Source organism: Pteronotus mesoamericanus, unplaced genomic scaffold, assembly GCF_021234165.1.
Source record: "Pteronotus mesoamericanus isolate MK-2021 breed Mesoamerican mustached bat unplaced genomic scaffold, CSHL_Meso_final contig_347, whole genome shotgun sequence".
Classification (NCBI taxonomy): domain Eukaryota; kingdom Metazoa; phylum Chordata; class Mammalia; order Chiroptera; family Mormoopidae; genus Pteronotus; species Pteronotus mesoamericanus.
Window position 1 is genome coordinate 6,195,118 of NW_026555137.1, and position 13,218 is coordinate 6,208,335.

Below are 13,218 nucleotides of genomic sequence, written 5' to 3' on the forward strand. Positions count from 1 at the left end.
TCTCTCTCTCTCTTTCTCCCTCCCTTCCCCTTACTTAAAAAATAAATAAATACAATCTTTAAAAAGTAGAGCAATGAACACAAACGCATGAAAGTAAATGCCCACAAATACAGAGGAAATGAGGAGTAGAACACTGAAGAATGCAACTTTGAAAAGTGGTTAATTTGAGAATGTACTTTACACACTGGGGGGAAAAATCGTGTCACTGAATACAAAGGTATGTTTCTTATCTGCCAGTCTTTAAACCTAAACTAGAAAGGCAAGGGCAACATAAATAAATGGAATAAATTAACAAATAACTAAGAAAAACAAAATATATATAGACTTTGTTTCTTTGTAAAAACAAGTATTACCTATCCTAGCTCTTATATCGTGTGTGTGCGTATCAAGTTAAATATTCCCAGGCCCTAATATTGGGTTTATCTATCGATGTTTAGCAACCTATACATTGGAACTCAAGGAAATGTTCAAGGATTACCATTATGTTTAATAAAGGCAGACATCAAAGAGTCAAAAATAAACCAACCAACTGAGGAGGACAGGAAATACTGCATTTTACACAAGATGATGCCAAAAAAAGTCACTGTTGGTATAGGGAAAAAAGTGTCACTGCACACAGAATTAAATAAAAATGTTTATTAACTCTAATAAACATTTACCTTCCCGTCCGAGGATCGAATCCGAAGTACAGGCCCTGACAGCGGTCACAGCGGGGCCCCGCGGTGGACGCATCTCGGCAAGCACACTGGCCCGTTCGGCTGTCACAGACGCCATCCACCGCACCAGCCGCGTGGCAGGAACAGGGCAGGCAGCCAGTGGCATTGCCTGGAGAGACATACAAACCTGGAATAAAACGATGAAAAGATTGCATGTGTTCTTCCCATCCAGTCTTGTCTTTAAAAGATAGTCTTTGCATTACATCAAAACACAGAACACTCTACAGGGGCGCTAAACTAATTCCCCAAACAAATGTGCTTATGGCTGTTCTTACCTAGTGTGTCAAATATCACCTTCAAAAGGCTGAGTCAATAATTTGCATTGTGTCTGGTGTCTCCAGGGCACCTGAACTTCAGTGCATTTAAAACCTACTTCGTGACCAGCACACAAAAACTGGTCTTCCTCTGTCTCCATGCTAACATGAGGCGGTGCCATCTCTTCTGATGCCCAACCTAGAACCCAGAACATCTCTGCCAGGGTAGCCAGAGAAAATCCAGGATGTCCAGTTAAATTTGACTTTCTAACTGTGCCCACTCTGATATTTGCTTCTATTAAAAAATAGCTGAAGTTCAAGTTTAAATGAACATCCTGTACTGTCCTCAAACTGCAACCCTTCAGCCCTTCACTTCCCCCCACTCTTCAGAGCTGATCCCCAAGTCACAGGTTCTGTCTTCTAGGAAATTCCGCCAACTTTCCAAGCCGGCTACCACCCCCTCGTTAAAGTCACCGCCGAGTTTTCATACTTAGCGCTGTATGCCAGAGGCTATGGGAAGGGCTTTATATTCATTATCTCACTTAGTTCTACCAGCAGTGCTAACAGTTCAGGTATTATTATGATGTCTGTTATATAAGTCAGAAAACTGGAGGTTAGAAAGGTTAACGAACTTTCGTAAAATGAAAAAGGGAACGAAGAGCAGAACCCCAAGAGCAGAACGAAGAAGAGAACCTCGACGAGAGGCTGTCTCCTGCCACGGGGTCCCTCTTACCCCTCCCAATCTAGTCTTCACAGAGCACCCGCACAATCCTTTCCCGAGTCCAGTCTCAACATCTCATTCCTCCACTTAAAATTATTTGATGACTCCTTATTTCCCTGGGGAGAGACTGGAAGCCCCTCCCACAGCCGTGAATCCTCCATCCAGGTCCCGCCAGCGCTCCAGCCTCAGTCCACTGCTCATTGCCAAGGCTGTCCGCTCCACGTTTCTCTCCCTCCTCGATACCTGAAGGCCTTTTCCAGGTGGTTCTGTCTGCTGAAAGGACCCTGACCTGCCTTTTCCGTGTAGCTCACGCCGACGCAGGCACAACAGGCCCTGTGGCTCCTTGGATAACCTGACCCAGGCCAGTTCAGGTGGGCCCGTTACACTGACACAGCCGCTGTTCATTTCCTTTCAAATCTCATGAACACTGAGACCTCCCGTCCACCAGGCTCTATCTCCCATGAAGGCAGGAACCTCCTCAGATGAAGCGTCACAGTCTCCCCTGGCACCATGCTTGTCACAAAAAATGTACCAAGTTATTAAATAGGCACTGAGTCCCACAAGTACCTTATTTATTAAAACTCACAGAATTTAGGTTAATTATTAACCTGCATTTTATTACAGCAAAAAAAAAAAAGTAAAAATATGATACAAAAATATTTTCAAGTTACTTCCAATTTCTTGGACCTAGAAGGTGGGAGTCACCAGTTATAAAGTTAAAAAGCTTTTGGACATTTGAGTGATAGAGCAAGCAAATGGGAGAGAAACCACTCCCAGTGTTTTGAGGTGTGTTTGTGTGTGTAGATGTGTACACACACATTTACACGCACAAGAGCACATGCATGAGGTTAAGAAATTTTAATGAGAAAATAGGGGGAGGGATTGCAGGAGGATTCTCACGGAAAAGGTTCTGGCAGATGGAAATGAATTGTACAGTCATCATGGTCTTCTATTTAAGGACGTAAGTTATCTCGGTGATGCTGGAGAGAGAGAGAGAGAATGAGCACTCAGTAAATCCGCACTGTGTTGCGCATTCTGTAGGGAGAAGCAGGAGGTCACTGCAACGCTGTGAAACTCACTGGAGGCTTTCATTGAAAACAAGCCAGTTTTTCACAGTCCTGTATGTTCTTCCTTAGAAAGCTTCAGGAAGAGTAAAACAGAAAAGACTGTGTTCAATCAGAATTTTTAAAAAAAAAGCAGCAGCAGCAGCTCAGAATCTGTGCCATTCGGTTGGAAAGAACTAATGCTGTCATTTTTATTACAATTTACAAACTAGATTATGTCCTTTGCTTTTGGGCATCCACTGACAATGATCTGCCTTATAGGTATTTCCAGAAATAGCGCGTGGCCATGCCGATTAATGTATACGCTCACACCTGATTCAGCATGTGATCCAAGTCACCATTTTAGAAGACTTCTATTTTGGATTCAAGATCTCCATAGCTGTGATTCTACGAGTTTTTCTTCTTGTGAAGATACCTAGGCCTTTAAATCCACGATATCATCATGAATGGACTGACAGCTCTCCAATTTAGATAAATTACACATTAGCACAGATACTTAGAAGCAGAATTAATTTAGGCTTATTGCAATAGCTTTGAGCCACAGAGAATTCTAGAACAATTAAGGATGATTTTTACAAGAAATTGATTTATTAGATAAATCTGTTAAGAACAAGAAGGGTACACTTTGGTGCAGAAGACTGGGTTACTCAAGTTTAGGAGAGTAAAGAATGCCACAGAAAAGATACAGAGAGATACAGGCAGAGAAGAATGAAAAAAGTATTAAGACACCTAAGGAGGCTGCAACCTAGAGGTAGAGCTTCAAGGAAAAGATTACACTGGAATCTGTCTGGGGGTTAATTTCCCTCCTCCCCTCAGGAGCACGATAATAAAGGTTAATCCCACCAGTATTTTAGTTGTCCTATTTTTAAACAGTTCTAATTAGGATGACTCAGGTACCTTCCTGTTCAATGATTGCTCCTTGCCTTACCTGAATGTGCCTAATTCTAGACCATTACCTTTCCTTTTATGACTTCCAACTATAGAAAACATCGCCCTTCCCTCCCCCTTAAGTTTCAACTCCTGCGTGCAGCTTGAAGATAACTGACCTTAATGTCTTTTCTTTAATTCAACACATTTCTGATCCCCTTCCACGAGCTCCACGTCATGTTCCATGTCTTGGCATCTGTATCATTCTCAGGGATCTTTTTGAGATTTCTTGCCATGAACGACTCTGCGCTGCATTCTTAAATCAGGCACGGCCATTAGGACAATACCATTACCGTACCTTACGTAGTGTCAAGAGTTCACACGTCTATGGCACAAATCAGCCCACTCAGGTTTATTACTGTCCCCAGTTCTATTTCAGCTAACCCCTGGTCCCGAGCAAGACAAGTCTCATGTGGAAAACAATGGGTTTTGCAGCTAAAGCAAAAAGTCCCCCATATCATAAACCAGCATTGCTTTATTTTGGAGAAGGTTTACAGAATCTTTAGAGTTCAAAGTTATTAGCAAGGCGGTTGGTATTATCTCCTGCAGTGGCTATTTGCACAACAGAGTACCTGTCTTGGGTATAAAGAAGAGCCCATTTCCTAGCAATGTCCCTCCCGAGGACTATGAACAGCTAGGTTTTACCAAGGTCTTGGAATGGGAGAAAGAAAACAAGTTTAACCTCTAGGCCTTATTCAGAAAAGGAGGGCAGAGCTGCGGCTAAGCACTAATTATAAGCCATTTAGAAGAAACGATTCTCAGTGCAAGCCAGAGAATGGACATAGTATTAAGAGTCCAGGGAGGAATCTATGGCTCACCTATACCAGGTAACAAAAGGCTATCTTAGTAATTGTTTTTACAAATCAATATTTTCAGAATAAAGTATAGTAGATGATACTAATCTTCAAATAAAGACAGCAGTCATTTGCCTCCATTTGGCAGTCTTATTTAAAAATAATGTTGAAATTATTATTCAAAGATTTGACCAAACATCAATAAATGCATAAATATAAGTTAATATCATTCACTCCAAGGTATAATTACTCTTATTTAAAAGATTTTTCTAAATTCTTTTTCAATTAGCTTAAATATGCATTTTAAATTTGCTGGTTCGCTTTCTTCTTCCTGGACTGCTAGATTCCCTTATATAATTTACCAACTTCTGTTTAGTTGCAAAACTCAGCCCAAAAATCTCTTTCTCATCCAAGTCCTCCATATCCCCCAATCTTCATTCATTAAACAACCTGTTTCCTCTTCCAGTTCTTTATACTGCGCATTTCTAATATTACCCTTACCACACAGGTATATTTACGTGCAAGTCAGTTTTCCCTACTGAACCATAAACCCTTAATATATGTATGATGGCATATCACATGCCAGCACACTCCCTGGTACAGAGTAATTTATTCAATAGATATTATCAAAAAGTGAATATGTGAATGAAACAGATAGAACACTGAATGGATGCATGCGTAGATGGATGGATGGAAATCTGTCACCCCTTAAAATATGAGATCATCTTTTTAACCTGAAAAGGGAGCCGTAAACATAAATCTGTGAGTTCTGAGAGTGAGGGGTGGCCTGACCCAGAAGGGAGAGCAGATGAATCAGGCCCAATAACTTTAAAATGTAGTCCTTGCGTAGCAACAGACGGAACAGAACTTCAGAAAGAAAATGTCACCCCCAAACTAGGTCTCCTGTTCGTAGAACATAGGATATAATCAGATGCTCATATAAAAGAACGCATTCAAGTGGACTTTTCTGTTTTATTTTAAAAAATTAATTAACTAAAAAAATATGAATTAAAAAAAAAAAAACTAGTTTTCCTACTTAGGTGACTATCCATGAAAGGCCTCCATACATATGTTCTTTTAAGATTCAAATCTAATAACAATTTTAAATAATAACAGATCTGAGCATGATTTGCAGATGAGAGACTGATCTACACTTGGAAAACACAAAAATATACATGTGTTTTCATAACCCACAAAGACACTTTTAAATTCCTTGGCCCCATTTTTTGCAGCGTCGGTCGTCATCAACGGCACGCGCGACAGTCTCGCTCCTGCACCTTCTTAACCACCTCAAGTATTTCTCCAGCTTCGTCCAAGGAGACCATCCTATTTCCAGGCCTCTCAGTTCAGCAATTTAGTATGTGATGCCTGCAGCCCCCTGCAGCCTGTCCCAGGAGTCTGTTAGGTTTCGTTATAATGGTTATTTGATTCTCCAGCACCAACGAGACCTCCCAGGACCTGAAGCTCTAAGTCAGTTAACGGGCTGAGACTGGTTTGAGGGTGGAGGGAGGTTACAAGTACTTGTAAGACTGTCTATTTTAACGGGCCCTCAAATATTCATGGGGTGGTATTTATGACAAGTAGTGAGTTATTCAGGAAAAAAAGTTTCACTCTTTTGAGTGCGGATTCTGGATTTGTGAATGGAATGGATCTGAATTTGTAAATGGCTCTTCTACTTCGTTAGTATCCATTTCCCATACCAAAAAATGGGAAGAATACTGGCCCTTCCACTGCAGAAATACTGTGCATGTTAAGTGGGCCTTTCAGATAAAACCCTATTTCAGGGTCTGGCAAACAGTGGACACTCAGTAAGTATTATCTATTATCTTCACTGCAATTTTTATTAGAAAGTTTTCTATGAAAGTGGGGTTTTCCTAAATTAAAGTTTAAATAATGACTTGCCAATGATTTTTTTTTTTAACAGATATGCCTGAGATTTTGGCCCATATTGCCTATGACCAATTCTTTCCTGGTGGTTTATCAAGGAGGAGGCTTTTATACTGTGAAAAATCATGTTAACTTAGAAAGCCGTTCTACCAAATATTAGGATGTGTGGCTGAATTGAATTTCAACTTTGGTGCACCAATTGTTAATGAAGTATCAGCCATCTAGTTCCAATTCCATTGGCCAGGTCCTGCATGCTGTTCTGGTGCCTGGGCTCATTACTTAACAAATATGATATGCCTCTTAATGAAACCAGAGACTTTGTTTTACTTTCTAATAGTCTGTATGAATTATAAAACAAAACCAAAAGTAAATACCAGAGGGAAGCATGAGGAATTCTCCCATTAGCACAAAGCATGTCATATGAGGCAGTTTTTGTTATAAATTAGCCTTTATTTTATTCCAAGGCTGCCGAGTCCTCAATAAACCCTCACTGCGTCCGGTGCTCAAGGACAAGGCCAGGTCACGGGCTCCCGAGGCCCTGACGTCCTTCCCTGGCTTTCCTGGCCTGGCCTCTGACTAAGGACCCGCTGCTGAATGTGACGAGGGCACCCAGCACTGGAAAAAACCGCACCGGTGACACATATTTAGTGCTCTATTTATGACTGCGGGGATGTGTACATTCATATATGTACACACACTCCAAATAATTTTAAATTAAAGCATTTTTAAAATACTTAATGGAGGTTAAGCAGCATTTTTAACCTCTGTTCAAGTTATTGAATGGCATATTAAAACCAATGCGGCTCTAATGTACCTTCTAATGCGTGCTGGTGCTTTAACAAATTGCCTATAAATTTTAGTTGAATTAAGCCTATTCCTTGTACACCCAAGTAAGGTTAGGTTAATAATACATGAGGTTTCATTATATGCACCTTCCTTAATGATGTTTTTGAAGAAAGCGGGACAGGAATCTGTGTGCAGCCGTCTCGTACGGGCCAGTAATATTTACAGTCCCAGATGGAAGGGGCAGGGGGAGCCCGCGGCCGCGCCGGCTCGTCCCCCGCGCCCCGCCGCTCACACGCAGCGCCCCGGTGCCCCCCAGCCCGCGGAGGTGGGAGGCCGGTCTCTCTGGTGTGTTCAGGGAAGTAGAACACAAGCTCAGACAAGGTGCTAGCGCAGAGCGAGCCCCTGACGCATCTGCTTCTGAGGGAGGTGATTCGGGATGAGGGTGTTCTGGTTTTTCGGGGTGAATTTAACAGTTAGAGACAAACTGAACAAAGCTTCAGAAGCCATAACAATGCAGGACCAAAGCGAGACAAGACAGCTCCACACACACACTGTGACCTTTCCATATGGTACACATCTGTGTGCAGGCTACCTCAGTTTGTCCAAAATGACGCACGAGGGGCTTCAGCCACCTTTTTCTTTCCTCCCTGGCAGGGGAGGACAAACTCCACCTCATCCCTGCATCTGTGTAATGAAGGGGGTGCCCACAGGCCTGCAGGGCACCCACGTTCAGGAGAACACCATGGAGGGGTTTTTAAGTAGAATTGTTCCCTTAATTCAGAAAACATACATGAAGCGCCCACTAGGGAGATGCTGCTGTGTGTGCCTGGGGTGGGGCCCTGAACAACCTGAGAAGTGGCAACTGGCCTCACAGGCTAAAGGGAAGGAAAGGGTCAGAAAAGGCGCAGAAAGGGGTCGGAGAGTTCGGAGAGTTCACGGGCGTTCCACATCGCCTGCATTTTCGCCTACACCGGGGAACGTCAGTGACCGTGAGGATCGCTTTGCCCGCCTGCTGAGAAGGGTTGAAGGAGGATACAGAGGATGGGACCAGGACGGATAACAGGGTGAGGAGAAGTGGCCAAATTTTGGACATACTGGAAGGTAAAATCAACAAGATTGATTTACAGAGAAGAGACAAAGGTTGTGGAAAAAACAGGAATCACAGGATAATGGCAAAGATTTGACCTGAAAAGATTACAACCCAAGAAATAACAGGCTAACATGTTCAGTTAGGCAAAATCGATGGAATGATTTTTCTCTTCTGAAATGGACAAAAGTGAAAAGAAACCAAAGAACAGAAGAGAAAATGGAGGCACCTGCAGGGAGAGGTCAACAGTAAGCCAACTGATTAAGGCTGCAAAACTATGGAAAGAAACGTTTGGGACTAGAGGCTCCACCGGTCCCTAAGGCCAAATAGAAGTGCACCCGTCCCTGACCAGAAGGTTTCCCTCCTGCACTTTGAGACACGTTTTCTCTGCAAAAGGTAAAGCAGGGGTGGGGGGCGGGCATGGACGGTACAGGTGCAGGGACGAAGGGCACAGCAATGACAGGGCTGCGGGAAGGCTGCCGGTGGCGGTCTTGGGTGCCACGTGCGCGAGGCCTGGTGTCCAGTGGTTTCGTCAAACGCTGGTCTAGATGTTGCTCTGAAGGTGTTCTATAGATTTCCCCAGAATACAAGAGCACTGATCTGCAGATAAAAGGGCCCAATGCATTCCCGGTAAAGTTATTTAACAAAAAAAAAAAAATCATGAAATTTTCTGAAATGATATATATAGAAATGGTAAAAGCTTTCAGAATGTAAAGAAGAAGAAAAAAAAAAACAAGTTTGATTGGCAGCACCAGAAGATAATGGTGAAATAACGATTTTTAAGTGAAAATGATTCTATAAAGTGGTAAAATTTCAAATAGCTATAAATGTAAAATAACAATAATTTCAGACATTGAAAATTCTAAAAAGAAAAACGGCTTCCCTCCACATACTCTTCTTGTTCACAGTCTGATGGAGGGTGTGCTCTACCAAATACATAAATAAACCAAAGGAAAAAAGAAATTCGGTGTCAGGGCCACCGAGACATTGGTCACGTGAGGAAAACCTCAGTGCGGCCACAAAAGGAGGGCCCAGGACTCAGCTGTGCAGCAGAAGGAAACACCGACCAGCTCAACGAGGGATCCAAATCCCCCGTGGACTGACATCGCAGCGGTGGGGGGCAGGGGGCGTAGGGGGGTGGCTGATGGATTCCTTGGATAGATTTCTATTGGAAAGTTCTGATTCCTTGAAATACTGAAGCAATCCCTAGGAAAACTAGGCAAAGGCAAATCTTTCAAGAAAAGAAATATAAGCAAGGCGTATTAAATAGCATATCTGTGAAACAGACTTATAGAAACATAATAAAATAATCTGAGAATACTGATTTAACCAAATAAAGGGATTTCTGAGGGGGGGTATAAAGAGCTAAATACTGTCCTCCTAAGTAGGAAAATAATAGTTTGCACTTTATAGGTTCAGGCAGAAGAACACATGTAGAAACACTCATAAAAGCCAGAAGATACATCTAAAAGGAACGGGTGGTGGTAAGGAGAGTTCTGCAACCGCGGTGGAGTAGCTATTTTACAGTGAGGGCCTTTAGAGCCTTGTTTTAAAAATTATGATTTGTATTAAATTGATTGCACTGACACTGGTCAATAAGATCACAGAGGTTTCCAGGGTACATTTCTATCGCATGACACGTGGTCTGTACACTGCGTTGTGTGCGACCAGCCAAAGTGAGCCTTCAAGTTCTATTTGAGCTTTAAAACTATCTGAATTTTGATAAAAATACAAGTTAGAAGTTAAAAATACTAGAAAATCATACTCAGTCTTTTTCTTCCCACTCATGGTCTCCTCGGCCTCTTTCCTTCTTTTGGAGACTTACCTGGATGAGCACTGTATTTTGAAGAGAGTCATTTCTTAGCGGCTACCTGCCTAAGCACAGATGTCACAAAACCGCTCTGCAAAGGTTTGTGGCAGGTTGTCCTCTCTTTTAGAAAGGATGCAGAAGGGGATCACCACCTTAAACTTGTTAGAGTTTTAATATCTTGAGAACTAGTATTATCCTTATTCAACTTGCGTTGCCACAGTATTAATTAATTCCTGGTACACTGCATGCATCCTATACAAGAGGCTGGTTTAGTTGAAGACACTGAGAAGTAGGAATTTTAGGAGGAAGAATTAAGCCAGAAGTGCCCTTTTGCAGAGAGGGGGAGGGGGGCCCTGGAGGGAGGAAGGGAACGAATGGATGAATGAATTAATGTACAGGACCCAGCAGAACTAAGGCTTGCTCGAGGGTGGTTGGCAGGGTAATAATATGGGTGTAATAATTTTTAGTTTTAATTTGAACATTTCACCTAAAATGCCATATGGTGTGCTTGAGTGTGATATTGTTATGTGACAGAATTACATGCTTATGATTTTGCAATAGAGAAGGGGCGTTATTTGTGCTGGACCCTGTCTCTACCAAAGGGGGCTTTTTAGTTCTACTCCCCGAGTCCTGACCGCTTAGCTTCCTATCTGGTTTTGCAGGACATTCAGATAACATAGCCTCCCTCATGTGTAAGCTAGTTCGCATTGTTTCCTGATGCTTTTATCTCAAAAAGAATTAACTACCCATCAATTCCTTCTCGGCTAATGGATTTACTTGCCACACCAACCAGTGTCAACCAACAGGGCTCAGTTCAGATCTCTCGTCATATAAAAGAGGGCGTTAGTGGCCGCCCCCAATTTGAATCGCCCCTTTGCATGTGCATCGGGGTCAGTGCCAGAGGCTCAGAGAGCTCAGCGCTGATTGGGCGGACAGGACAACAACCAGTGCAGCTGATACAGGACCAGTCGGTATGGGCACGGCTCCATGATGAACTCGTCATAAAGTGTATTCCGTTAGTTAAAATCATGGAGAAAGCCAGGAGGGTCCCTCCTTCTTCCAGCTGTGAAACAGATGAAAAGATGGGTACAGGGGCACAAAACTGTAGCATGTTTACTAAATTGATGGCATTTAAAAATAATTCCAGATGTTTCTACATGATGCCAAAACATATAGCGAATTTAGAAAAAAAAAATTGGTCATTTTTATTCAGAATATCAGTTCCTCATCTGAATATCTGACACTGTATAATAATCAAACCAAGTACTAACCCCCCACCCTGGAAAATAAAATGTATTCTTGCTGTCCTTAGATTTTTTTTTTCCAGTTGTTTAAAGGGGATTTAGTTCAAGTTAAGACATTCAATATGAGCAAGTCGCAATTATGAAATGTCATTGGCTGATATTCATCTAAAGGGCCAAACAAATATGCCACATCATCTTGAATAAATTGAGCAGTAATATCTGTGCTGCATAATGATATAAATTCAACACTGATGGTGGATATTAAATTTTCTAGAAGCCTCAACTGAGTAACAGAGGAATCATCCAATCTGGGCTAAAGAAAAGAAAGTCACTGTGCTCTGGAAATGTAACACATTTCTTTCTTACCTGGCTGACACTGATTACACCTTCTTCCTCGACGATTAGGCAGACATCGGCACTGGCCACTGGCCGGGTCACAAACGGTCCCAGGTAATGTCCCCGAGGAGTCACACTCACACACCTGGCAGCCTTGGAAATCGCCAATGGTCACATTGTACCTGTGAGGCTCGCACTGATTGCAGCGAAGACCTGTTACTCCTAATTTGCAAGGACATTGTCCCGTTGATTTGTCACACAGCAGAGAGCCGTTCTCTGTCCCAGTCTTATCGCAATCACAGGGCAGGCAGAGGAAAGAGTTGTTTTGCTGAAGGAGGAAGTATCCTTCCAGACATCCATCGCACTGTCTGCCTCCAACACGGGGCTTACAACGGCACTGCCCTGTGCCCGCGTCACAGACGGTCCCAGGGAGGGACCCGGCGGCGTCGCAGCCACAGGCCTTGCAACCAGTGATGTCCGGCCCGTAAAAGTGCGCTCCGCAGGCGTCACACCGAAGTCCTCTGGCTTCCCGTTTGCAAGCGCACTGCCCCGAAAGAGGGTCGCAGAGCTGGTTCATGGAGCCGTACGGGTTACACCGGCAGGGTTCACATCCGTCGTCATTAAAACTCCGGAGGAATTTAAATCCCAAATCGCAGTGATCACACCGGAGCCCTGGAGATGACACGTGTTTCAAGCAGGTGAAAACGACTCTATCGCACACTCAAGGCGGCTGACGCACAGACAGTGGTGCTGCCGACATTTAACCCAGGCACAAACGTTGGGCGACTTCCCCAGCAACACCACAGAGGGCCGGCCACACGCGGAGATGGCGGCAGCGCTTAATTCAGTGATGATGCCATTTTATTTTTGTAGTGTGCTTTATTAACTTTTATTTGTGCATCGCTTAATGCAAAGAAACATGCTTAACGCCATTGTTACTCTATCGCACATACGAGAACTCTTTTCTTGAATAAATATTAAAAGTATTATTTTAAAACTAATAATTATATTAAAACTATTATTTTTACTTATTTTATATTAACAAAGCATGTTCATTTTTAAAAGCACAGTAGAGAGCAAAGTATATTTTCAAAGCCCTGAATAAGAATTGCATATGACCACATTAGTTATTTCCCTAGAAACCAGGATCCCCTAAAACTATGTAACAAAATGTTAAGCTGATGATTATTTTGGTGCTAACAGAGTATATACTTATTCCTAAATACCCCACATTTACATAATTAATATAAATAAAACTTATCCAGAGCAATTTTTATTTCAATGCTTTCATATGCTCCTATATTTTATCACTTTCAATTAATATAAATTATGCTCTCCTTGGATCATAAAGCGGTCACACTACCTGCCATATTGTATGATTCAAAACATACCTCTTTAAACACTAAGTAAATTCTGCTGTTTAGATTACTTCTGTTTAAAGGAGGACATGCACACATTGCACAAACAGAGAAAAATGTTTTATCACCTCAACCTAAATCTCTGACAACTTAGGTTAGTTTCAAAAAGAGGATTACAAGGCAAAGGAATAAAAAAAAATTTTCCTTGAATAGTAAATGTTGAGATGCAAAATG

The 13,218-nt window shown here is 42.3% G+C and overlaps 1 protein-coding gene across 1 annotated transcript in view; it reads right to left on the reverse strand.

The window, feature by feature from the left end:
• USH2A (usherin) overlaps nucleotides 1–13,218 on the reverse strand; it is a 474,416-nt gene that overhangs the window by 368,626 nt on the left and 92,572 nt on the right. Inside the window, 2 exon segments of the mRNA XM_054576584.1 lie at nucleotides 660–843; nucleotides 11,657–12,298. Of these exon segments, the coding sequence (XP_054432559.1) occupies nucleotides 660–843; nucleotides 11,657–12,298 (826 nt within the window).